The 25,737-nt window shown below is 38.6% G+C and overlaps 1 protein-coding gene across 2 annotated transcripts in view; it reads left to right on the forward strand.

The window, feature by feature from the left end:
• The window catches only part of BTBD7 (BTB domain containing 7), a 90,352-nt gene that overhangs the window by 8,382 nt on the left and 56,233 nt on the right, over positions 1-25,737 (forward strand). For both annotated transcript variants that reach the window (XM_025271489.3, XM_025271490.3), the window contains exons 2-3: positions 23,657-23,844; positions 24,330-25,409. In XM_025271489.3, the coding sequence (XP_025127274.3) occupies positions 23,763-23,844; positions 24,330-25,409 (1,162 nt within the window). In that variant the 5' untranslated portion in view covers positions 23,657-23,762. The remainder of the gene's footprint in view (positions 1-23,656; positions 23,845-24,329; positions 25,410-25,737) is intronic.

Here is a 25,737-nt window from a genome sequence, read left to right on the forward strand (position 1 = left end):
ATCAAGTTCATTTTGTCTTTGAAATATTTTGCACTTTGTACCAAAGGTAGTTCAAGCTCCATTTTTATAGTCACTGTTAACTCCTCCTGTCCTTTTATAGCAGTGTTACTTGGTTTCTTTAACTGGTGCTTTCTTTTGTAGGCCTCCATTTCACATGGTGACTCATTGGAAAAGACTCTGATGCTGGGAGGGATTGGGGGCAGGAGGAGAAGGGGACGACAGAGGATGAGATGGCTGGATGGCATCACTGACTCGATGGATGTGAGTCTGAGTGAACTCCGGGAGTTGGTGATGGACAGGGAGGCCTGGCGTGCTGTGATTCATGGGGTCCCAAAGAGTCGGACATGACTGAGCGACTGATCTGATCTGATCTGATTAAAATTTAGATAATTTGTAACTGCTTTCTAAATGGTACATAAGAGATTTTATAAATTATAAGTTTTATAACTAGTACATGGACTCTAATCATTTATATCTGTTAACCTTTTAATGGGTGTGATTGCTGTACATATTTGGAAGTTAGAAAAAAATAGAAGTACCCACATTTTAAACCTTGGTGGTATCCCAAAAGATAAATGGTTTGTCTGTCACAGGGTAAATAATGATTTAAGGCATGCACATTGTCATCCATGTATATAGGGAAAATTGGAATGTTGTATTTCAGTATACTTTTTCAAATAAGTAATGTCTTGAAGCTATCCAGCTTCATGCTGTAATCAGGGTCACTAGGATAGAGAACCAGAAAAGTTTTCTTTCTCCCTGAATGTTCTCACTTTACCGAAGACCTTGCCTCTGTGGTTAGTCATTTTCTCTTCTGTATCCACTGTGCTTTAGTACAAGGTTTCTCGGCTTTGGCACTGCTGACGTGTTGGATCAGATAATTCTTTATTGTGGCGCACGGTGGTGTGCGCTGCAGAATGTTCAGCAGCATCCTCAGCCGCTACCCCCTAGGTTGCAGCAGCGCCCTTTCCCATCCCTAGCTGTGACAGCCAAAAGTGTCTCCAAGCATGCCAGACGTCTCTGGGGGAGCAGAGTCACCCAGTTGAAAACTGATGCTTTACTGCATCTTCCCTCCTCATTTGTTACGATATCTCCCTCTTTTTCATACACACACCTTTCCAGACTTTCACATCCTCTCTACCACTACCTCACTTCTTGGCACCTTTTTACAGTCTTTCTTTGAAAAGAGTTATAAAACATCTGCTCACTCCAAGTTTTTGCTTCCGCTTCAGTTTCGTCTCTTCAGTTGTATGAAACGACATTTTTCTGGTTTTCCTTTACATCTCTGGCAGCTCCACTTTGGTCTCCTTTATCAGCCCTACTCACTTGGACAATGACATAATTTTTGCTTCTTAACTTTTTCTGATCTAGTCTACTCGTGCCTTTCTTGCCCCATTTCTTTGTATGTTGTCTCTCGTATACCCATTAATTCTTAAGCTGTTCTTTCTATTGAAACACCCTTACCTGTTCTTCTTTCCATTTAAATTCTAACATTCTTCAAGAACCAAAGCAGATGTCATCTTCCCATGAAAGCTGTTTCTAATCACCCTCCTCTAACTTCCATGCCATGATCCTGTTCTTTCTGTCTGTATTCTGCTTACAGCTTTGTGTTATTCATGTCCTGGAATATGTCCTGCACTCGACAGCAGGCTCGTTTTTGTATCTCTGACGGTACCTGGCTGAGTGCCCTGCACATAGTCGGTGCTCAGACAGTTGTTAAAGCAATGCTGAGGAGGTAGCAGTAGAGTGGAAAGGATTTAGTAAAAAACGGTAATGACCTGAAAGGTTGCCAAAAGTAGGAGAAAAAGAAGAAAAATGAAGAAAATTTAAAACTGATCATAGAATACTTTACATTCTCTCCTTTCGTGGTTTCTGTGATATGGGCCTGATTTCATTCTCCATTCTAAGCACCTGATTTATTAAGGACCTGTTATGAGCCAGGCTGTCTTCAAGGTAATTGGAATACAAAGTTATTTGAAAAGGACACAGTGCCAGTACTGTAGAAACTTAATCTCTTTGCGGATGTAGAAATCTTAGCAATTATTTGCCCCTACAGAGTGGTAAGTACTGAAACTGAAGTGTATCCAAAACTTTCTGGTCACACAGAGGAAGGAGGCGACTTCTCATTTCAAAGTAAACCTCACGCATAGACCACTTCTTAACACGCAGCCTATTCTGGTCACTGCCCAGCTGATTAGGGTTTTCCATGGTTTCCTTAACTGTGTTCTTTCCCAGCTCCCCAATCATAGGCATTTCCTGTGCCTCAGAACTTAGCCTTCCGTTCATTCTTTTATATCCTTTTCTTCAGGAAATGGATATATTGATAGCTTCAAGACTTCAGCTGACAACTTCCAAATCCATACCAGCTACAACAGAACATTTTCTGTTGTGAAATAATAGACAAGCATATAAACAATTTTAACTTACCTTTTTACTAAGTTATTTTAAATCTGACACCGCCATAGTCATGAAATAGAACAGTGTAAGCATGAACAAGCTTCCCTGGTGGCACACCTGGTAAAGAATCCGCCTGCAATGTGGGAGACCTGGGTTCTATCCCTGGGTTGGGAAGAGCCCCTGGAAAAGGGAATGGCTACCCACTCCAAGTATTCTTGGGCTTCCCCTGTGGCTCAGCTGGTAAAGAATCCATCTTCAGTGCAGGAGACCTGGGTTGGAAAGATCCCCTGGAGGAGCGCATGGCAACCCACTCCAGTATTCTTGCCCGGAGAATCTTCATGGACAGAGGAGCCTGGTGGACTACAGTCCATGTGTTCGCAAAGAGACACGACTGAGCACCTAAGCACAGCACAAACATGAGCAAAGCCTCACTCAGTGCCTCGTCTCAATCACAATCACTTTAAAGTTAGCTGTCATTCTTTTTATGGTAATTGCTTCTATAAAAAAAAAAAAAGAAAAGATTCTCTATCCCTGAATACCAACTATATATTTTTTCCAAAACAGTATAGTTTCATCTTGAAAGACTGGAAGACAGTGGTGGAGGGAGGCATCTCGCTGTATTCCATTTTGTTCTTGCATTGAAATCCCTAAGAACATCCCTGGGTTCACTAGGAGGACTGCGTGTATAGTGATACTCTTGGATATCATTTATTGCAGCACAGGATACAAAACAAAATCAGCAAAGAAACAGGGCCCATGAGGCGAAGTCCAAAGGGAAGCAGGCACAGGTTCCCAGGAGCTCGCTTTTGCTGGAGGCACAGAGGTCACACTTAGTACTTCCAGGATCGACTTGTGCCAGCACAAGTGACATACTGTCTACTCGGGAGGCTCATTAGAGTCTCAGTGCAGTGCCTAGGGTTTTTATTGACGGCTGGCCAAGTAGGCATCCACTATCTAACATGTATCAAAATTCCAGGCTCCCAGAAGGAAAGCAGATATTGAGCATAAACCATACTGTTTGCTCAAACAGTTTACGTATACAGAGCTGTCCTTATCGGTTAAGGAATGGTAGAAACACAGAAAGTCCAAGGTCTTGAAGACCAGCCAGGGCCAGCCTTTCAAGCAGTTTTTAAGCCTGTTGTGCTGTTTTCTGCCTGATACTTTTTAATTCAAAATTTAAATAAATGAAAACTCAGTTTTCCTATTGTATCATTTTCTCTTAAAATGTATCTGCACCAGCAGAGTGCACACCTTTACTTCATACCCCCCTGCTATCATATGATTGAATGTATGTTCTATGGAACAATGTACATGGCCTGTTACTGGTTTTTCTTAGAAAGGTTTTCATAATTCAGGTTCAGGAAGACTGAATTAAGCAATTAAACAGACAACTTTCACAGGTCTCTCGGCCTTTTCGAGTGATGTGTGTGGCCTGGCCTCCTCCTACCTGTCTTCCCTCGTCTTACGGTATCGTGCTTCCGCACTTCCCCTGCATCAGCTACCTTGGCCTTCTTGTTCTTCCTGGAATTTGCTAAACTGTTGACTCTGCCTTAACTATCCAGCATCACATCACTACTACCTCTGTCAATAAATAATGTCAAGTGTTATTTGTGTTTCTATATTATTTATATTTATGTGTTTAAGATCTCTCTTCTGTATGCTATGTGTGCTCTTTTTATGTCTTATGGGCTTATTCATGTCAATAAATCAACTTATTCTTTCTCATAGCAGCCATGCCTTTCATGGCATTTATCCCAGGGTATAATTTTATTTTTGTAATTTTGTATTTCCAAACTTGGAAAACTCAGCAGTGGCCACAGGACTGGAAAAGGTCAGTTTTCATTCCAGCCCCAAAGAAGGGCAATGCCAAAGAATATTCAAACTACCACACAGTTGCACTCATTTCACATGCTAGCAAGGCTTGCCTTGTGGCTAGGCTGGTAAAGAATCTGCCTGCAATGCAGGAGACCTGGTTTCAATCCCTGGGTTAGGAAGATCCCCTGGAGAAGGGAAAAGCTACCCACTCCAGTATTCCTGCCTGGAGAATTCCATGGACTACAGTCCATGGGGTTGCAAAAAGTCAGACACAACTGAGTGACATTCACTCATGCTAGCAAAGTAATGCTCAAAATTCTTCAAGCTGGGCTTTGGCAGTATGTGAACCAAGAACATCCAGATATACAGACTGGATTTAGAAAAGGCAGAAGAACCAGAGATCAAATTGCCAACATTTTTTGGATCATAGGGAAAGCAAGGGAATTCCAGAAAAACACCTACTTCGGTTTCATTGACTTTGCTAAAGCCTTTGTCTATGTGGAACACAACAAACTGTGGAAAGTTCTTAAAGAGGTGGGAATACCGGATGACCTTATTTATCTCCTGAGAAACTGTATGCTGGTCAAGAAGCAACAATTATAACCTTACATGGAACAGGCTAGTTCAAAATTGGGAAAGGAGTATGACAAGGCTGTATACTGTCACTCGGCTTATTTAACTTACATGCAGAGTACATTATGCAAGGTGCCCGGCTGGATGAAGCACAAGCTGGAGTCAGGATTGCTGGGAGAAATATCAACAACCATTTAGAAAGATGGTAACAATGACCCTATATGCAAGACAGCAAAAGAGACACAGGTGTAAAGAGCAGTCTTTTGGACTCTGTGGGAGAAGGCGAGGATGGGATGATTTGAGAGGGTAGCATTGAAACGTATATATTATCATGTGAAGCGGATTGCCAGTCCAGGTCCAGATTCAATGCATGAGACAGGGTGCTCAGGGCTTATGCACTGGGATGACCCTGGGGGATGGGATGGGGAGGGAGGTGGGAGGGGGTTTCTGGATAGGGAACACATGTGCACCCGTGGCTGATTCATGTTGATGTTTGGCAAAAACCACTACAATATTGTAAAGCAATTAGCCTCCAATTAAAATAAATAAATTAATTTTTTTAAGTAAAAAAATAACAACCTCAGATATACAGATGATATCACCCTAATGGCAGAAAAAAAGAGCCTCTTGATGACACTGAAAGAGGAAAGTGAAAAAACTAAGATCATGTCATCCAGTCCCATCACTTCATGGCAAATAGAAAGGGAAAAAGTGGCAACAGTGACAGATTTTATTTTTTTGGGCTCAAAAATCACGGCCAATAGTGACTACAGCCATGAAATTAAAAGACGTTTGCTCCTTGGAAGGAAAGTTACACCAAACCTAGACAGCATATTAAAAAGCAGAGACATCGTTTTGCTAACAAAGGTCTGTATAGCCAAAGGTACGGTTTTTCCAGTAGTCATGTACAGAAGTGAGAGTTGGACCATAAAGAAGGCTGAGTGCTGAAGAATAGATGCTTTCAGATTGCGCCGGAGAAGACTCTTGAGAGTCCCTTGGACTGCAAGGAGATCAAACCAGTCAATCCCAAAGAAACTCAGCCCTGAATGTTCATTGGAAGGACTGATGCTGAAGCTTCAATACTTTGGCTGCCTGGTGCAAAGAGTCTACTCATTTGAAAAGACCCTGATGCTGGGAAAGATTGAGGGTAGGAGGAGAAGGGGGGCGACAGAATGAGGGGTGGATGGCATCACCAACTCAGTGAACATGAGTTTGAGCAAATTGTGGGAGATAGTGAAGGAACAGGGAAGCCTAGCATGCTACAGTCCATGGGGTGGCAAAGAGTTGGACATCGCTTATTGACTAAACAGCAACAACAGATTGTTTAAATGTCCATTTTTCCCACTTGATTGTAAGCAATATGAGAACCAAGATATTTTGTTCATAACTGTAACCATCAATACTTAGCATAGGGCACATAGTTGGCACTTTTAAGTGTAAAATACTTTACATAGTTAGGATTTGTGGCCAGGAGTTTGTACTTATTGTATATGTTTGATTGAACCTCTGTTAGATTAATTCATTGTTGGTGTGCTGGATTAATTAGACTGGAAGGAGAGACTAAGATTGATTTGTGACAATTCAAGGAAGATAATAAATTGTGAGTTAGTCTAAGTGGTTTGCAGTGGGATTGGTGAACCACTTTGTTATAGTGGAGAAAGATGAGGAAAAGATGCGACACTGGATGTCCAGATGTCTTCAGCAAACAACATATGAATAGATAGGACTAATTAGGTTTCTTCTCCCCAAAAGCATCCTCCTGTTAATCTGAATAGCCTCTAATTAAAATAAATAAATTATATTAAAAATAAAATAGCTATATAACTCATAGGATCAATACAAATGTAAAACTCTGTCAATAAAAAATAAAATACTGAAAAAAAATATCCATTTTGTTTCCAGGCAACACCAATTAATTTAATTATCTTCATATTAGGAATTAATAAATTTCTTAAAATTAGCACACTGAATTACTTAATAATAGCTGTGCTGTAAAACTCTTTATCTAATGTCAGCTTTCTGCTATGGTTGAGGAGTGTTTACCTACATAATCTAATTTGGAGAAGACAACAAAAACTAAGAGAACTTTTTTGTATCTGATGTAAAAACGTTTACAGCAGGGAATGTGAAACCCAGATGTTACAAAAAGAAAAGTTTGAAAAAAGTGACTGTATAAAAAATTTAAACACTTATGACAAAAGCCATCATAGTTTTAAAAGGCTAATATAAATATTCTACCTTGATATTTTAATATTACAAAGTGTCATAAATTAATAAAAAGAACAGCTACATAGAATAATACCCAAAGATTATAAAGAGACTAATAAATACATTGAAATTCAGTTTCTCATATAATTTTTAATATGAAGATTAAAATAATGAGATCATTTTTCCCCCATCAGATTGACAAACAATAATAGTGACCAGAGTTTTGATGTTCTAATGCAGAGTTGGTAGGAATGTAAATTTGCAACTTTTCTGACCAATCTCCGCATCAGAAATATATATACCCTTTTATCCAGTATGCTATTTCCTGATACTTATTCTAATGGCATAAGTTACAGTGGTTAAAGATAGAAGTAAAAGGATTACAGGACTGTTTATAATATTGAAAAATTAGAAATGATTCTCAATATGTTTTAGTAAAATAAATTATGGCATATGTACACAATATTTGCTGCTGCTGCTGCTAAGTCGCTTCAGTTGTGTCCGACTCTGTGCAACCCAATAGAAGGCAGCCCACCAGGCTCCGCCATCCCTGGGATTCTCTAGGCAAGAACACTGGAGTGGGTTGCCATTTCCTTCTCCAATGCATGAAAGTGAAAAGTCAAAGTGAAGTCGCTCAGTCGTGTCCGACTCTAGCGACCCCATGGACTGCAGTCTTCCAGGCTTCTTCGTCCGTGGGATTTTCCAGGCAAGAGTACTGGAGTGGGGTGCCATTGCCTTCTCCGACATAATATTTTCAGTTCAGTTCAGTCGCTCAGTCGTGTCCAACTCTTTGCGACCCTATGAATCGCAGCACGCCAGGCCTCCCTGTCCATTACCAACTCCCGGAGTTCACTCAGACTCACATCACAGACATCGAGTCAGTGATGCCATCCAGCCATCTCATCCTCTGTCGTTCCCTTTTCCTCCTGCCCCCAATCCCTCCCAGCATCAGAGTCTTTTCCAGTGAGTCAACTCTTCGCATGAGGTAGCCAAAGTACTGGAGTTTCAGCTTCAGCATCATTCCCTCCACAGAAATCCCAGGGCTGATCTCCTTCAGAATGGACTGGTTGGATCTCCTTGCAGTCCAAGGGACTCTAAAGAGTCTTCTCCAACACCACAGTTCAAAAGCATCAATTCTTCGGCACTCAGCCTTCTTCACAGTCCAACTCTCACATCCATACATAACCGCAGGAAAAACCATAGCCTTGACTAGACGGACCTTTTTTGGCAAAGTAATGTCTCTGCTTTTGAATATGCTATCTAGGTTGGTCATAACTTTCCTTCCAAGGAGTAAGCATCTTTTAATTTCCTGGCTGCAATCACCATCTGCAGTGATTTTGGAGCCCAAAAAAATAGTCAGCCACTGTTTCCCCATCTATTTCCCATGAAGTGATGGGACCGGATGCCATGATCTTAGTTTACAATATTTAGGGGGTTTTAAAAGATAAAGTAAAATTTATATTTGTCCATGTTTCTCTATCCCTGATATATTATGAAATGAAAATAGCTTTTTATAGAACTCTTTGTAAAATATCCCTACCTAAAACTATTTAAAGTTGATTTATGTAAAAAATGCTAGAAAGTCAAAATAGCTATTAGCTGTCTTTGTGAGGCAGATTTTAGGAAATTGCCATTTGTTACACTCTCCTTTTTTTTTTTTTTTTTTTTTCAATTTAAACAACAAATGTGTAATTCTCATAAGTGAATGGGGAAACATAAGTTCTGGAGTGGGTAGGCCTGAGAAGATTTAGCATGTATTTTATTTGTATATTATGATCTATAACCTTTAAAATGCAGGGTCAAAAGTAAATCTCAACTTTTCAAACTCTAGTAATAGAAGGCAAAAACCCTTTTGGGGAGAGAAAGAAATAGACAACTAAAAATTAGATGCTAAAAATTACTGTTTCCATATTTTCAATAAAGAAAATAAAATTATATTTTTAACCTTGTAAAATAACAAAACTAAGAGGGGAGTGGGTGTACACTGTTTGATGGCAGTGCCTATGTGCTGTCACCAAATAGCATGATTAGTTTTATATTCAAATTAGATTGTTGTTTAGTTGCTCAGTCATGAGTGACTCTGCAGCCCCGTGGGCTACAGCATGCCAGGATTCCCTGTCTTTCACCCATCTCCCACCACTTGCTCAAACTCATGTCCATTGAGTTGGTGATGCCATCCAACCATCTTGTCCTCTGCGTCCTCTTCTCCTGCCTTCAATCTTTCCCAGCATCAGGATCTTTTCAAATGAGTCAGATCTTCGCATCAGGTGGCCAGAGTATTGGGGCTTCAGCATCAGTCCTTCCAGTGAATATTCAGGACTGATTTCCTTTAGAATTGACTTGTTGGATCTCCTTGCAGTCCAAGGGACTTTCAAGAGTCTTCTCCAACTCCACAGTTCAAAAACATCAATTCTTTGGCACTCAGCTTTCTTTGTAGTCCAACTCACACATTCATGACTACTGGAAAAACCATGGCTTTGACTAGACGGACCTTTGTTGGCAAAGTAATGTCTCTGCTTTTTAATATGCTATCCAGGTTGGTCAGCAGGAAGGACTGTAAGTCAGAATGATTAGCCAAAGACAACCTGGAATTAATCCCATCACCAAAAAACCCCAAGACTGGGAGGCACATGGCAGAGCAGTTCTCCTTGATTCTCTTACGCTACTGCTCTCTCCTCGGGTGCCCCTTCCCAATAAAATCTCTTGCTCAACACGTGTCTCCTTGGACAGTTCATTTCCGAGTGTTAGACAAGAGCCCACTTTCTTGCCCTGGAAGGGATCCCCCTTTCTGCAACAGTTAAACATAAGCATTGAATAACTATTTAGGGATTTAAAATTCAGCAAAACTAATTGTTCTTTATGCAAAGGAAATGTGTGGGTATAGAGAAAAATAATTAGGTTAATAATATGGAAGTCCTGTAGCTAATCGTCAAATTTGGAAACAGCCCCCTAAAATATTGTGCTTAAATTCAGAATAATTCACATGCTTGATGTCTAGGAGTAAAATATTTGTAACATGGTTCACTTCAACTCTTTGTTTTTTATTGACTATTTTCACTAAATGTTTGCCATTTTCTATTCTTGGCTAACCTACTTAAATACTGATATTAATTTTACATTTTAATGTACATCTGAATGCATAATAATTTCAAAGATTAAATGTACATTTAATTTTCGTAAATGAGAAAATTGCTACATTTAACATTATTTCTAATAATTTAGTATCTCATTTAATCATTCTTTCACTGGTTTTGGTTTTTTTAACCTATTTAGAATGATGATCAATAGTTTCCCTTGTGATTACTCCTACGTTCATGATTCCTTGAAGATTATCTTTTTAAAATCATTTGAAAAACTACAGCTTAACATATTTCAGACAATGCTGGATATGCATTAAAAAGCAGACATTTTAAGAAATGGTTTATAACAAGAAATACTAAGAATACCAAGAATATATAGTATGAATCTGCACTATAGTGAGAGTTCTAAGAACCAGACTCACCTCGTTTATCAGCATTTTCCCCCTCATTTTCTAGTTTTAAAAATTCTAATTGTTATCCTTAAGAGAATGTTGCATAGACTGGTGGAATGGGATGTACTTTTAAAAATATCCTTTTTAAGAATTCATTTTTAATAGGGAAAAAAAAGTAGCAGCAGGAGACTAACAAGCTGTTTTAAATTATAATAGGTTATATTAGAAAAAGGCCACATGGGCTTAGTAAAATGCTCCTAAGCCAGACTCGAACAAATAATCTCTATTTGCAGTAACACAATTTAATTTTATAATAAAATGCAATTTAACAGATATCTTTATTTACAGTGAGTAAAAATGTTTTCTGACTTGTCTTTTTATTGGTGGTACTATTTTTAGACATGATCTTAAGCTACTAACCACAGGTCCACAATGTCTTATTTATAATTTGAAATTCTAAAAGTACTGAAAGCCTTTTTTTTTTAAGGGAGACCCATTTAATGGCAAACACTGATAATATGACCTGAATTCATTTGACAACAAAACCTAACCTGAAGTAACATAGCTTAGTCTAAATATTTAATATGAAAGTGAAAGTGAAGTCGCTCAGTCGTGTCCGACTCTTTGGGACCTCATGGGCAGTAGCCTGCACCAGGCTCCTCCATCCATTGGATTTTCTAGGCAAGAGTACTGGAGTGGGTTGCCATTTCCTTCTCCAGGGAATCTTCCCAACCCAGGGATTGAACCCAGGTCTCCTGCATTGTAGACAGACGCTTTACCATCTGAGCCACCAGGGAATATTTTATTGCAAAATAGGGGATGATAATTTTGCAAAATACGGGATAATATGACAAACCTCTCTGGGGTGTTTCCATAGTATACAGTAAATATTTCATATACCATATTATTTTCTTTTAAAAGAGGGAGAAAGAGAAGGAAAGGAGTCTGAATTTTAGAATATATTTAGCTCCAAAGGTTTCTACCTGATAAAGGATTATGGACTTGTGTTCTGAATAACACTCTTAAACCAGTATTTTGAATTGGTGGTGAACATTAAAATTTTATTGGTAAAATAAAATTGAGAGACAATATAGTATGTAGTACTTCATTGTTAAATTCTATAGATAGAGCTTAATTATCAAATATGTGGGAAGACTATATGTAAAGTAGAAAAGCTCACTGATTACTTTGTAGATACGAACTGTAAATAAATATGTTACTTAAAATTAGATACTGGAGGATTGAGATAGGAGGAAGAAAGATACTAGCAATTTCAGTATTGCTTATAGTAGGGAGCCAGTAGACAGTAGCCAAAAAAGAGGGAATTTAGGGTATTATGTAAAAATATTATTAAAGTGACCTGTGGGATAGGGAGAGACTAGGTTAAAGTAGACAGGGAGAGCAACTAGTCTTTGAGTATGTCTTTTTTTATGGTTTTGACTTTAGATTCATCTAAACATTTTGCAGACATATATAACAACATTAATTAAAAATTTAGTGCCTAAAAGTCAAAAGTGAAATAAAAGTGTACTTCCAGTTAGTGATGTGATCACCCAAAGCAGTCTGTTCCAAGTGACTTACGTGCAGAGTAATGTATAGGTATCTTGAGTTGGGTAATTCTGAGGGTAAAAAAGAATTGCCCCTCAGAAAGATTTTTGTTTATCATATTGCTGGTGATAGTGTTAACATTTTAAGTCTTGGCTATTGTGTGTATATTGTGAGATAAAAGAACAGTTACGAAGGCAGCTTTGAAAATAGGGTTTGGGCATGCGAGAAAGGAGAAACAGATGTACAACTAATAAGATTTAAGTGAAAACTCTCTAAACCTGAGTTTGGATTAGAATCACCAGTATATACTCATGTATGTGTGTGTATGTATGTACACGTGTTTATGACATTTCCTAGCTCTGTGTACTAAAAAGGCAGTCAGCACCACTTAGCACCCAGATGGTGGTTTCTAAATACCATCCCACTGAAAGGAAAGGAATTAGGGCTCCTTTAAATAGATGGCTGATTACAGGTCTAAGACAAGAAAAAGATAAGATATGCGTAGAATAAGGTATAACCCTAGAAAGCAAAGACGCTCTCTGAGACAACTAGCGATGGTTACAAAGTCTTGGGAGCTAATTTGAATAAGCTTCCACTGTCCAAATACGGTACAATCTGAGTGTCAGTAGGGATAACTACAAATAATTGAAATCTATCAAATATGTCTAAATCTGTGAACACATAATTGTTTTTAACTTGCTGATCATCTTTAGAGAAATGCTGGGATGTTAATTGTTTTGAAAATTAGTTGTTCAGTTGCTAAGTCATGTCTGACACTTTGCCACCCCGTGGACTGCAGCACTCCTAGGCTCCCCTCTCCTTCACCATCTCCCGGAGTTTGCTCAGATTCATGTCCGTTGAGTTGGTGATGCTATCTAACCACCTCTGCTGCCCCCTTTTTCTTTTGCCTTCAGTCTTCCCCAGCATCAAGATCTTTTCCAATGAGTTGACGCTTCGCATCAGGTGGCCGAAGTATGCTTCAACAATGGTCCTTCCAACGAATATTCAGGGTTGATTTCCTTAGGATTGACTGGTTTGATCTTCTTGCAGTTCAAGGGACTCTGAAGAGTCTTCTCCAGCACATTTCAAAAGCATCAATTCTTTGGCGCTCAACCTTCTTTATGATCCGACTCTCACATCTGTACATGACTACTGGAAAAACTATAACTTTGACTATGCAGACCTTTGTTGGAAAAGTGATATCTTTGCTTTTTAATATGCTGTTTAGGTTTGTCATAGCTTTCCTTGAAAGAAGCAAGAGTCTTTTTATTTCATGGCTGCAGTCACTGTAGTGATTTTGAAGCCAAAGAAAATTAATAAATAAAGGTAAAGAATCATTTATTCTGACTTTTCTGTGCAAACAACTGAATTGTTGATGGATAAGTTTCTCTTACAAAAGTGTTTTAGCCAATGAATAAAGAAGGAGTGATAGAATATTACCATGTTGCAACCCCTAATGAATTAATAACTCTAGTTGGTGATTACTGAGAATGAGAACTAGACATTTGATACCTATGTTGGAAATAAACATCACCACCTGTGAAGCAATCTTGACAAACTTTAAAAGTACCAAAATGACCCTAAATCTGATTAAGTCATTGCTGGTAAGTCGCTTCAGTCGTGTCCGACTCCGTGTAACCCCACAGACGGCAGCCTACCAGGCTCCTCCGTCCCTGGGATTCTCCAGGCAAAAATACTGGAGTGGGTTGCCATTTCCTTCTCCAATGCATGAAAGTGAAAAGTGAAAGTGAAGTCGCTCAGTCATGTCCGACTCTTTGCGACCCCATGGACTGCAGCCCACCAAGCTCCTCCTTCCCTGGGATTTTCCAGGCAAGAGTACTGGAGTGGGGTGCCATCACCTTCTTCGTGATTAAGTGATTAGATCTGTCAATTACTATAATTACAAGGATCAGAAAAACATGTTAAGGTACGCCATAGTGATACATTTGGCAAATTCAGACTATGGGAAACAACCAAATAACCTGATTTTTTCAATAATAATAAAAAAAAAAAAACTGCAAGGGGGAAAGGGCTGCGGAGGGACCTTTTAAAGGAAATTTAAGAGATATAGTCATTCAGTCACAATGCATGGGCCTTATTTGGATCCTGATTCAAACAAACTAAGAAAAAATAAACCAGTGATGGAAATGTCAGCACTGTCCTGGGAAGTTCGTACTAAGGAATTATTGTTCATAATTTTAGATGTGATCATGGTACTACAGTTGCTCTCTTGTATCCTTTCTTTTAGAGATTCATAAGGAAGTATTTACAGATGAAATAATATGCTGTCTGGAATTTGCTTCAAATAATCCAGAGAGATTAGACAGAAAGAGGGTTGGGATATAGTGATACAAGACTGCTACAAATTGGTAATTGTTGAGCTTTGTCTTCCTAGTCTCTCTACTTTTGTTGTTTTTCTTTCCTTTATTACAGAAACTACAAAAGTAACTGCTGCGCGGGAGGAAAAAACAAGTGATAAGAAGAAGTGAAAATAAAAAACCATAGTTGTATTTGTCTTTGGTGTTTGCATGCTAAGGGGTTTGATATTTATGGAGTGTAATCCACAATCAGGAAGCTTTTTTATTGTTCACCAACAATGCAAAGCACTAGAGATTAATTTAAGATCTGTCCTTTAACCATAGTTGGGTGATAAAGTAGGAAATTTAACAGTTTAAGAACTGTAACAAAATCAACAGTGCAGTTAGATGTAAAGAAGCATACGGAAGACATGGCTGTTCCCATCAGAAAGGTTGATACAGGACCGAGGACTTTTGAGATGCTTCCTTGTTGAGGGGAAAAACACTAGATTAGGGATCAGAATGACTGGTATCTAGTTTTGGCTTTGCCATTTTACTATATGGATAAAATTTTGGGGCCAACCCAGTATTTTACTTTAGAGAAGTCGCTTTGTGTTTCTACCTTAACTGCCTCATTCAGAGATGAGAGGATGAAACCTGTCCTCTCTACATTGAAGACTTGATATGAGAATAAAATGACTTCATGTATGGAAAAGTGTTTTGTGAACTATTTATCCCTATTAGAAGATACTTCTGCTACAGTCATTAGAAGAATGTAAAAAGGGGGAACTCATGTCATTGCTTTCCTGTCTTACTGGGTCTTTTTTCCAGTTACTTTTCAAAAGTTATGATTAAAGATACAGGTAACAGAGCATTTACCGTTTTAACCAGCTGTGAGTGTACTTTCACACTGTTGTGCAGCCGCCACCATCCATCTCTAGACCTTTTCATTTTCACCAGTGGCTCCCCAGCCCCTGGCAACCCCCATTATTCTTTCTGTCTCTGTGACTTTAACTACTTTACATACCTCATATAAGTAGCATCACATAATATTAGTCCTTCTGTCGTTCTGAGACTCTTTGTTATCTTTTGCAAACATTGACAGGACATTTATAAATGATACCTTCCATCAGAAGTAGATGAATTATATTGAGATAATGCTGTATTGTATGTTCAAGTGTTAAGCCTCTGCTGCTGCTGCTGCTAAGTCACTTCAGTCGTGTCGGACTCTGTGTGACCCCATAGACGGCAGCCCACCAGGCTCCCCCATCCCTGGTATTCCCCAGGCAAGAATACTGGAGTGGGTTGCCATGTCCTTCTCCAGATTAATGTGCTAGATAACCACAAATCAAACATATATATGATAATAAGCATAAATACTTAAATCCAGTTTACATCAACCCAAACAGAAATGAGACACTTTCTGCCCCTACAGTAACTTCCATGTTAGGTGGGGAAATACTGAGGTGAAAGCAGTACTGAGGCAGAATTAAGTGCTAAATACAGGTAGAAGTGATACGATTACCTGTTTTTCCAGAGCAGCCTTTCCTACTTCTTTAGTAGATGATGTGTTTCATTCAAGCACTGTAAACTTGCTAATTCAAGCCGCTAGAGCAGTGAAAATATCATAGTCATCCCTCAGTATCCAAGGGGGGTGGATTACAAGATCCTCACACATACAAAAATCTGTGGATGCTCAAGTCCCGTACATAAAATAGCATAGGACTTGCATACAACATGTACATATCCCCCATATACTTGAGATCATCTCTGGATTACTTATAATAACTAATACAGTATAAATGCCATGTAAATAGTTGAGAACATGTGTACAATTCAAGTTTTGCTTTTTGGAACTTTCTGGAATTTTTTTTTTCTGAACAGTTTCTATCTACAGTTGGGTCAATCTGCAGATGCAGAACCTGTGGATACAGAAGGTCAACTATATTAGGAAACTCTTGTTTATAGAGTTCTCCTTTAATATATTCTCTGTTTGCATTATGTCTTCCTTGGTATGTCCTTCTGGGACCTCAAGCCCATTATCCTTATTACTCCCAGTTCACCCACAAATCGCTTGTCCTGTGTTTCTTCTTGGTTCACAGCATTGCCAACCACATTGCAAAGTAGACTTTATCATCTTCCCATTTCTTCTTTCCACCACCTCCCTCACCAATTAGGTAAGCGTTTACTATGTGTTCTGTGATAAAGGCTTCATCTGGGTTGTCTTAGTGTTTTGTTATAGATGCCCTAAACAAATGCAAAATAGTGTTTTTAAGATGCAGACTTGTATTACATAAACAGGACCGAGAATATGTGTTCTGGTCTGATTTGTTTGGACTGTAATATTCTCGTCTAGCATTTCAGCTACAAGTAGCACAGGATAAGCAGTGGGGTTGAGGAAAGAAAGGGGAAATAGTTTATCATTTATCCAAGAAAGGCCTCATAAAATCCTTAGGAAGGGAAGAGTTTTGTCTGACTTTCTACTTCTCACTTTACCTACGAGGTGTTGTTGTCTCTGTAAGAGGGGTCTTTCATAATGGAGGTGTCTTAAAACTTGTTCATCCTCAGACCTACAGTTTGAGAAGTTCCTACTTCTTTACTAGGACTTACGTCTGCAAGATTGTTTTAACTATGAACTTCAGGTGACTTTTAGGAGGAGAAATACCTCTTCATTTGACATCCTAACAAAGAGTCTGTGAGTATCAGAGGTATTCTGATGGGCAGAAGCCTATCAGAATGGAATGAGTGATCATTATTAAGGTGAGGGCAACATTGTATATACCTTACTCTTGGCTGAAAATATAAACTAGTGGGTTTTCCCTCATATCTGTTCAGACTCTTCTACTCTGGGCGATGGGAGGAAAAATAGAATTTTAGTACAAAATTAACTCCAGCCCCTAAACCATTATTATCCTCCTATTTATAAGAACTTGAATAATTCCTAGGACCATTCACATGCTGATTCTCCTGATAATCAGAAGTTACGGTTAAGCACTTGATGTCCTTATGGAGACGGCCCTGGATGAGGGGCCTTTGAGGGTTGCGTTCCTGTTTCTGGTTTGTTCTTACTCTTTCCTTCTCCGTGTGCAGCCATAGTGTCAGGCTCACTGTCCGCTTCACCAGGACGTTTTCTTTCTTCTCCAGATTTTCCAGGGGAGCCCCGAGAAACTCATCAACAAGAAATATGCCCTTGTATTTTGTTTTTTAACATTCACTGATTTGGTGTCAGAAAATCTAAACTTTGTCTTTGAGTGAAGTTTATGAGAAATTCCATGTTTTTTCTTCAAATTCAGTTGCTTTGAACATGTTCTCTGATTTCAGCTGTAGTTCTCTACTGATCCTCTGTAGGTTCCTATCTAGACTCAGACTTGTCATTGCCTTCTCCGTATCATCCAGAGCTGCTTTTCTGTACAGCACTAAGTGCTAGTTGCTCGGTCATGTCCGACTCTTGTGACCCCATGGACTGGACCCGCCAGGCTCCTCTGTCCGTGGGATTCTCCAGACAAGAATACTGGTGTGGGTTGCCATTTCCTTCTCCAGGGGATCTTCCCAATCCAGGAATCAAACCCAGATCTCCTGCCTTGCAGGCAGATTCTTTACCATCTGAGCCACCAGGGAAGCCCACTAAACCAGCAGTGAAAATGGTTGTCCCCAATTAGAAAAGTGATTCACTTATTCACTCAAATAATGTGTGCCTGGCTCAAAACTAGTCTTCCTACTGTGAACACAAAAGTTCCAAACAGCACCATTTACCATAAAAGTTGATTGAGCAAGTTCTTGGAGGGCTTCATAATCATTTCCAACCTCTGTTTATACGCCCTTATTCCTACCTGCTAGAGAAAATTTATCCTGCTGCTTCTAGAACTGCCTTAGTTAGGGGGAGTTACAGTTTATTGCTAAGAAGAAGACAGTAGAAGCTTTGGTGTTGGGGATAGCTGAGCCAAGCTGCTCTGGTCCAGCTTGCCCCGTTGGGTCTCACTTAACCCCTGGTAGAGACCCAGACAAGGGTCTAAACCCCCTTCCACTTTGATCTTATCTATTTAAAGATGCCTTCAAAAGGCAACGGAGAAGGCAACGGCACCCCACTCCAGTACTCTTGCCTGGAAAATCCCACAGACGGAGGAGCCTGGTAGGCTGCAGTCCATGGGGTCACTAAGAGTCGGACACGGTTGAGCGACTTCACTTTCACTTTTCACTTTCGTGCATTGGAGAAGGAGGTGGCAACCCACTCCAGTGTTCTTGCCTGGAGAATCCCAGGGATGGGGGAGCCTGGTGGGCTGCCGTCTATGGGGTCGCACAGAGTCAGACACGACTGAAGCGACTTAGCAGCAGCAGCAAAAGGCAAAGGTCTTGCTGACTGCTTCTGACTTACTATTGACAGTCTTTTTGCTTTGTTGTTCTTATGTGTCCGAGGATAGAACTGAAGGTTCTATCTGAGAGGTATTTAGAGAAATCAAGTGGGTTTATACATATAAAGGCTCTAAGCAGAGTTTGGTATATAAATGATAGCTGTTACTTTGGGTAAAACATGCTTGGGAATGGGAATGGACATAGGAAATCATATTCTTTTAACTTTTAGGTTTTGTTTTTTTCTTTTTAAACTTTTTTTCTAGCTGCTCTACAAATGTGAGATTTGACTATAGAAGCTGTCATTCATCCAGCTTTGCCTCATTAGGCCTGGGTGGTACCCTTTTTCACTCTCACGTATCCTGATTTGAATGATGTAGTCCTCTTAGATCTGACAGAAGTGAAATATTACTATAGTTTTGCATTTCTTCTTAATTATGAATTGTTTTTCATAGTCACATGTGTCCCACGTTCCTGTTCTTCTATAATTATACCTAATAATCAGACTAAGTGGAAAACATGTTTAAAATTCAAAATTCAGTTGCCCTTTTTTTTTTCATTGAAATAATAACGTTTAATATAGAAATAACTCCCTTCCCCATCCTCATTTTACAAATCAATGTCTTACACTTCAGTGAATTTTAGGAACCCTGTTTTGACTTATTTTATACATCTGGCCCATACAGCTCAACTTTGGTTTATAAAAACTGAGATTCATAGAAGTTAAATGTACTTATCCCATGTAAGTGATAAATTAGTTATGAGAGAGAACTATCTCAGATGCAGTAAAAGCACGTTGGTAAGTCCAGTTTGTTCATTAAGTCCAACAAAGTTAACCTAGCTACCCAACTGACACAATCAGCTATATAGTACTGCATTGGAATATGGAATAGGTTTATAATACTTTTCACACAGATACTACATAGAAAACAAACACAAAAATAAAGCATTTTTAATCTTAAAGTACAGTACCTTGAAAAGCACAATGGCACAGTACAACAGCTGGCATACAGAGGCTGGCATCAAGTGAACAGGTAAGAAGAGTCCTGACTGGTGGAGGGACAGGAGGCGGGAGACGGTAGAGCCCAAGGATAGATGGCAATAGGAAATGGGAGGCAAGGCGCAGTTTCTCTCATGCCTAGTGGTGAGGGAACACATATTCGCATCTTTGAAAGTTCACAAACTTGAAGGCTTTCAGGTACGGAACTTACTGTACCTGACACTCATTGTTCTGTCTGCAGCCTAAAAGGTAAAAACATATTTTTATGGCAAAGGTCAGAGTTTTCCAGGTGTGTTATGCAAGTCTATTTTACTGCTCTGTGGGGCAAAAGGGCTCCTTTAGATTAAGCTGAATACTTCCTTTTGGAGGTTCACAGTGCACCTTAGCACTTCAAGGATGCTAAAAAAAAGTTCTGAAATAAGGAAAAGTAAAGCTTTGTTTAATTCTGCACTTTCTAAAACATTGGGAAAACTCTTTGGAAATGCTGGCCTAGGGATTTTGGGGGGAGGGGGGTTTTAGGGGAGAGGTTGATTTTCGTTTTCAATTCTTTTTCATTGGGTTGTAAATTTTCTCTGTTGCATTCAGCATGACTTTTTTCTCCCGTAGTTGGATATGCTACAATCACGGAAGCTTATTTTAAGCCAGTTGGATCCTCTGATTGAGATTGGTCATGTCAACTATTAGCAGGAGCTCTCCCAGAAAGGTGATTCTGGGAAAATGATTTATCAGCTTTCTAGGACCATTTGCATCCTGTGGGCCTCTCCCAGTCCCTGAGGCCCTCCCTTTCCCTTTCCTGTCTATCATCCAAAGGTTACATTTCATCCTGTTTTATGTAGGAGACAATCAAAGCTTGCTCAGAATGAAAATATCCCTGAAGAGTTTTAAGACTGTGACTAACTCTCACTTCCAGCGTAAAGGCAGCAGATTCAATTAAGAAATAAATAACAAGATACTGTGTTCCATTTGGCATGAGTTTTTGGTTACCTAAGAAATTGTTTCCTGAGAATTTCGAGAAATGTGGCTTTAGTAACTTTAGTGACTCCTGGGATTTGGGATTGGGGATGCAGGAGGGATTTAAGGATTATATCTGATCCAGAAAAAGTCTTTCCCATCAAGTGTTTCCAAGGCCTATGTACTTTAGCTCTAATAAGAGATATGAATGTCACCCAAAGCAGTTCATCTTGAAGGGGATTTCCATTAACTAGGAGCTGCCAGGAAGAGACACTGTCCCTAAGTCCTGAAGACTTTTTTATCTCAAGTCACTTCATCAGAGACCCCAGCTGTCCTTCCGGTGCTAATCATAGTGGCAAATGGCCGAGCACCAGCGTCTCAGCTGTGAATTCTCTAGTGTTTGTGGGGTGTTCTTTTGTCTTCATTGGGGCTGGTGAGGTTTTCTAACCTTTCTGGGGATACCTTATAGAGTATCTAATTGTGCTAATCATAAAATTGAGCTTTTTTTTTTTTTTTTTAATCATTTTTGGCCTGGTTTAAATCTCAAACAGACCAGTGTAAAAATGTTTTCTGTCCCTGCAAACTTTGCAAAATTCTCTGATGAATGCACATGCACACACAGATGAGAGAATAGTGAACATCATCTTATTTATGTGATGGAGTGAGAGCAGGTTACCTTTGTCCATTTCTGTAGATACTCCGGCTTTTCTTCATCTGGACCCAAGTCTCCGTTCTTGGTTTGCTTCTTCAGCATACTTTGTTCTGTGTTAGTGAGTTTACTCTTCAGTCATCAGAAATCAAAAGCAAAACAACAAAATGAAGCAACGTGGAACTTCAAGAATGAGTAAAGATGGAAGTGAGAAGAAGGCTACTATAGGAGTGACACTTTACCAGCACTTTCCATCATCCACCATTACGTCCATATTCAGAGCTCATCTTTTTAATCTTTTTTTTTTTCTCATTTTGATAAAGGCTTTTATTTTGCATATTTTTACTCTGGATTTTTTTCTTAGTATATTTCAGACTTCTTTGTTTGCATAGGATTGCTTATGCTGTTTCTACGTTTTAAATAAAAATTTTTAGTGACTGAGAATAGGACTTGACTTGAAAATAAGACCACAAACTTGGCTTCCAGGATCCTGTTTTTTCTTTTTTGTTGTAATATTTATAGTTGATTGACAGCATTGTGCTAGTTCCAGGTGTACACCTTCAGATTCCTTTCCATTATAGGTTATTACAAGATATTGAATATAGTTCCCTGTGCTACAGAATAAATCCTTGTTGTTTATCTATTTTGTATATAGTAGTGTGTATCTGTTAATCCTTTATCCCTCCCCTTCCCCTTTGATAACCCTAATTTGTTTTCTATGTCTGTGAATCTTTCTGTTTTGTAAACAAGTTGATTTGTATTATTTTTTTTAGAAAGCCTGTTTTCTCTTAAAGAACCAGTAAAAATGCAATAGAATCTTGAGGCTTTTAAGGAATTCAAAAACTAAAATTTATTAATCAGACTTTGGTAGTGGTGGTAGTTTAGTTGCTAAGTCGTTTCTGACTCTTGTGCCCGCATGGACTATAGCCCAGCAGGCTCCTTTCTCCATGGTATTTCCCAGGCAGAAATACTGGAGTGACTTGCCATTTCCTTCCCCAAGGGATCTTCCTGACCCAGGGATTGAACCCCGGTCTTCTGCATTGCAGGTGATCTCCTGCATTGCGGATGGATTCTTTACTGACTGAGGCATGAGGGAAGCCCGTTATTTAAACTTAGTGTTTTTTGAAGTTTGAACTGAAATTAACACAAGCAGATTTAGTTTCTATTTTATAAAAATTGACAGCATTCAAAATGAATCACAAAAAATTGCCTTTTCTACATTATATATATAATATATATGTTACATATATACATATATATTTCTACATTATATATAATGTATATATACAAAAAGTCTAATGTGCTGTGTTCTATGATACGTAAATTTCAAATAGGAAATTAAATTTACTCGTGAGCATATGATTTGATTGAAGTTACTACTACTTCTCATAGTATCTAGTTAGCAGTTTCCCAGTCTCCTCTTGAACACTGTAGGCAGGTAATTCTATGCTTATTAGATAAACACACTTCCATATGATCATAGTGGGAAAAGATTGAAGGAAAGCACAGATGTTAAGTGATTTTCTTAAATTTGATTTCTTAAGGTTACACTATGTAGCAGAAATGAAAATAAATGCCAAGAATCTTGACATAGTTCTATTTTCCAGCAGGGTTTTTGTGATGTGTGTTTAACTCTTAACTGTTAAAAAATTTCATCCTTCATTATGAGGCCATATTAACTGCCTACTGACTGGTTTCCTAACAGTTCCAATAATAGATCTTAAATTGTGTTTTCTCTTAAACCATTATTGCTTTTGGTCAAATAAATTTTATATATCTGGATGGTATAAAGATTTAGAAGTATCCTGTTAACACTCTGCTCTCTTAGAATTTCTTTTCTTTGTGCTTATATCTTCAGCTTGCAGCTCTGAGAGTTAAGGTTCTGTAATGTGGACTTTATCCTATAATTGTTAAAATTACCTCTTACTGGTACTGCCCTATCCTTCCTAAGCCATAATATCAGGTAAAAGAAAGTAGTGTTTTTATTTCAGGACTTTATGGGGAGGAAAGATGAAAGTTTTTGTTTTTCCTTGTGTCTCCTCACTGTATTTATTATAATTTCCTCAAAATTGTTACAGAACAAGTAGCCTAAAGATAATTTAGTTTGAACTATCTTTCCTTCCTCCTCTTTAAGCAAAATGCCTGAATAAATCTGATATGGTACTTTTTGCTTTCTTAGAATGTATATAATTGGTACATTTTCTGGCACAAAATTGCAGGTAGCACTGATTCATAAGTCAAATTTAGCTGTTTAATTACATTTTCTGAAATTTTTACATGTGAATTTGACAGTATATTATTATTTGCAAATAAAAGCCGTTTTCAATAACTTTTTCTTTTTTAGCTGTGCAATTTGAGATACATTTGAAACAATAAAATTATTTTTGTTTCATATCAAGAAATGGATGAAAAGAGGCTACTGGATCCAGGGTTGAAAGTTCGTAAAGGCCTCTGGGATCATACTCTGAAGAACCAGCAGATGGAATGCCTGAGTGATTGAAGAAAATGGGTGCTAATGCATCTAGCTATCCTCATTCATGCTCCCCGAGGGTAGGGGGGAATCCTCAAGCCCAGCAGACTTTTATAGGTAACCAGTTCAGTTTTTCTAACCTCATTTTCTTTTGTGGATATAAATAGGATTGTGTTTTCAGTGGTCTTTTTGGATGAAAAGAGGGTTGAGCTATGGAAAAATATATATAATAATTCTGCAGCATCCATGTTTTTTCCTACCAGGTGTAAATCTGGCTTATATGATTCTTATCCTAACCGAGCTGCTGTAGCACAGTTGATCTTTGATTGTTTTTTGTGTCTTGTTTCATTTATTGTGCCCATAGAAATTTAGCATTTTTTTACAATGAATAATCTGGTCTGTTTTTCCCTATTCCTTATTTAATATAAAAATGAGTTATTTGAACTTTTTAACCTTCCTTTATAGAAACAAAAATCAGTTTTACTTGAATGGTTCAGAAATGTCTGTAAAAATTTTAGCACAAAATGTATGTTAAATTGAATGTTGAAAATGACTGCTAAGAAAAAAGAAATAAATTTTCACTTGTTTAATTTCCTTCTTAGGGACATCATCCTATTCTCAGCAAGGCTATGGTTGTGAATCAAAATTATATAGTCTTGACCATGGCCATGAGAAACCACAAGACAAAAAAAAGAGAACCTCTGGCCTTGCCACCCTCAAAAAGAAGTTTATCAAGCGTCGAAAATCTAATCGGTCTGCTGATCACGCCAAGCAGATGCGAGAACTCCTCTCTGGGTGGGATGTTCGAGATGTCAATGCGTTAGTGGAGGAATATGAGGGAACTTCAGCCTTAAAGGAGCTTTCTTTACAAGCCAGTGTGGCTAGACCAGAAGCCCGGACATTGCAGAAAGATATGGCCGATCTTTATGAGTACAAGTATTGTACTGATGTAGACTTAATATTTCAAGAAACTTGCTTTCCTGTTCATCGTGCCATTTTGGCGGCAAGATGTCCATTTTTTAAAACACTACTTTCTTCCTCACCTGAATATGGGGCAGAGATCATCATGGACATCAATACAGCTGGTATAGATATGCCCATGTTTTCTGCTTTGCTCCACTACCTTTACACGGGAGAGTTTGGAATGGAGGACTCAAGGTTTCAAAATGTTGATATCCTCGTTCAGCTTAGGGAAGAATTTGGAACACCAAATTCCCTTGATGTAGATATGCGTGGACTCTTTGATTACATGTGCTATTATGATGTCGTCCTTAGTTTTTCTTCAGACTCTGAACTGGTTGAAGCTTTTGGTGGAAATCAAAACTGTTTAGATGAAGAGCTCAAAGCTCACAAGGCTATTATTTCAGCACGGTCCCCATTTTTTCGAAATTTATTACAAAGAAGGATACGGACTGGTGAAGAAATCACAGACAGAACTTTGAGGACTCCCACAAGAATTATATTAGATGAGTCCATTATACCAAAAAAATATGCAAAAGTGATATTACACTGTATGTATACTGACATGGTGGACCTGGCCGTTTTGCACTGTAGCCCCTCTGTGGGGAGTCTCAGTGAAGTTCAGGCTCTCGTCGCAGGGAAGCCAAACATGACCAGGGCAGAAGAAGCCATGGAGCTTTACCACATAGCACTGTTCTTGGAATTTAACATGCTTGCACAAGGTAATGAAAATTCTGATTTTTAATTTTAATCTTGATCTCTTGAATTGCACATTTGTCTTCCAGATTTAAAGCACGACCAGTATGTTCCATGATTTCAGTGTTTGGGATGTGACAGAGTCAGTTTTTTCAAATCTATAGTTACGACATCTGAGACAAAATGAGGGTTAGTGTTAATGTAGCTCTTCATTTGGTATTAAAACCCAGCATTCAAAACTAATGATTAAGAATAGATAAGACTTGAGGCTCTTTCTTCCCTAATGTAAGATGATAGGTGTGAGAATATGTAATGACCCAGCTACCACCCTGTCTGCTCTTGAGCTTTGAGGTA

The sequence above is a fragment of the Bubalus bubalis genome, chromosome 20 (genome assembly GCF_019923935.1).
Source record: "Bubalus bubalis isolate 160015118507 breed Murrah chromosome 20, NDDB_SH_1, whole genome shotgun sequence".
NCBI classification, from domain to species: Eukaryota; Metazoa; Chordata; class Mammalia; order Artiodactyla; family Bovidae; genus Bubalus; species Bubalus bubalis.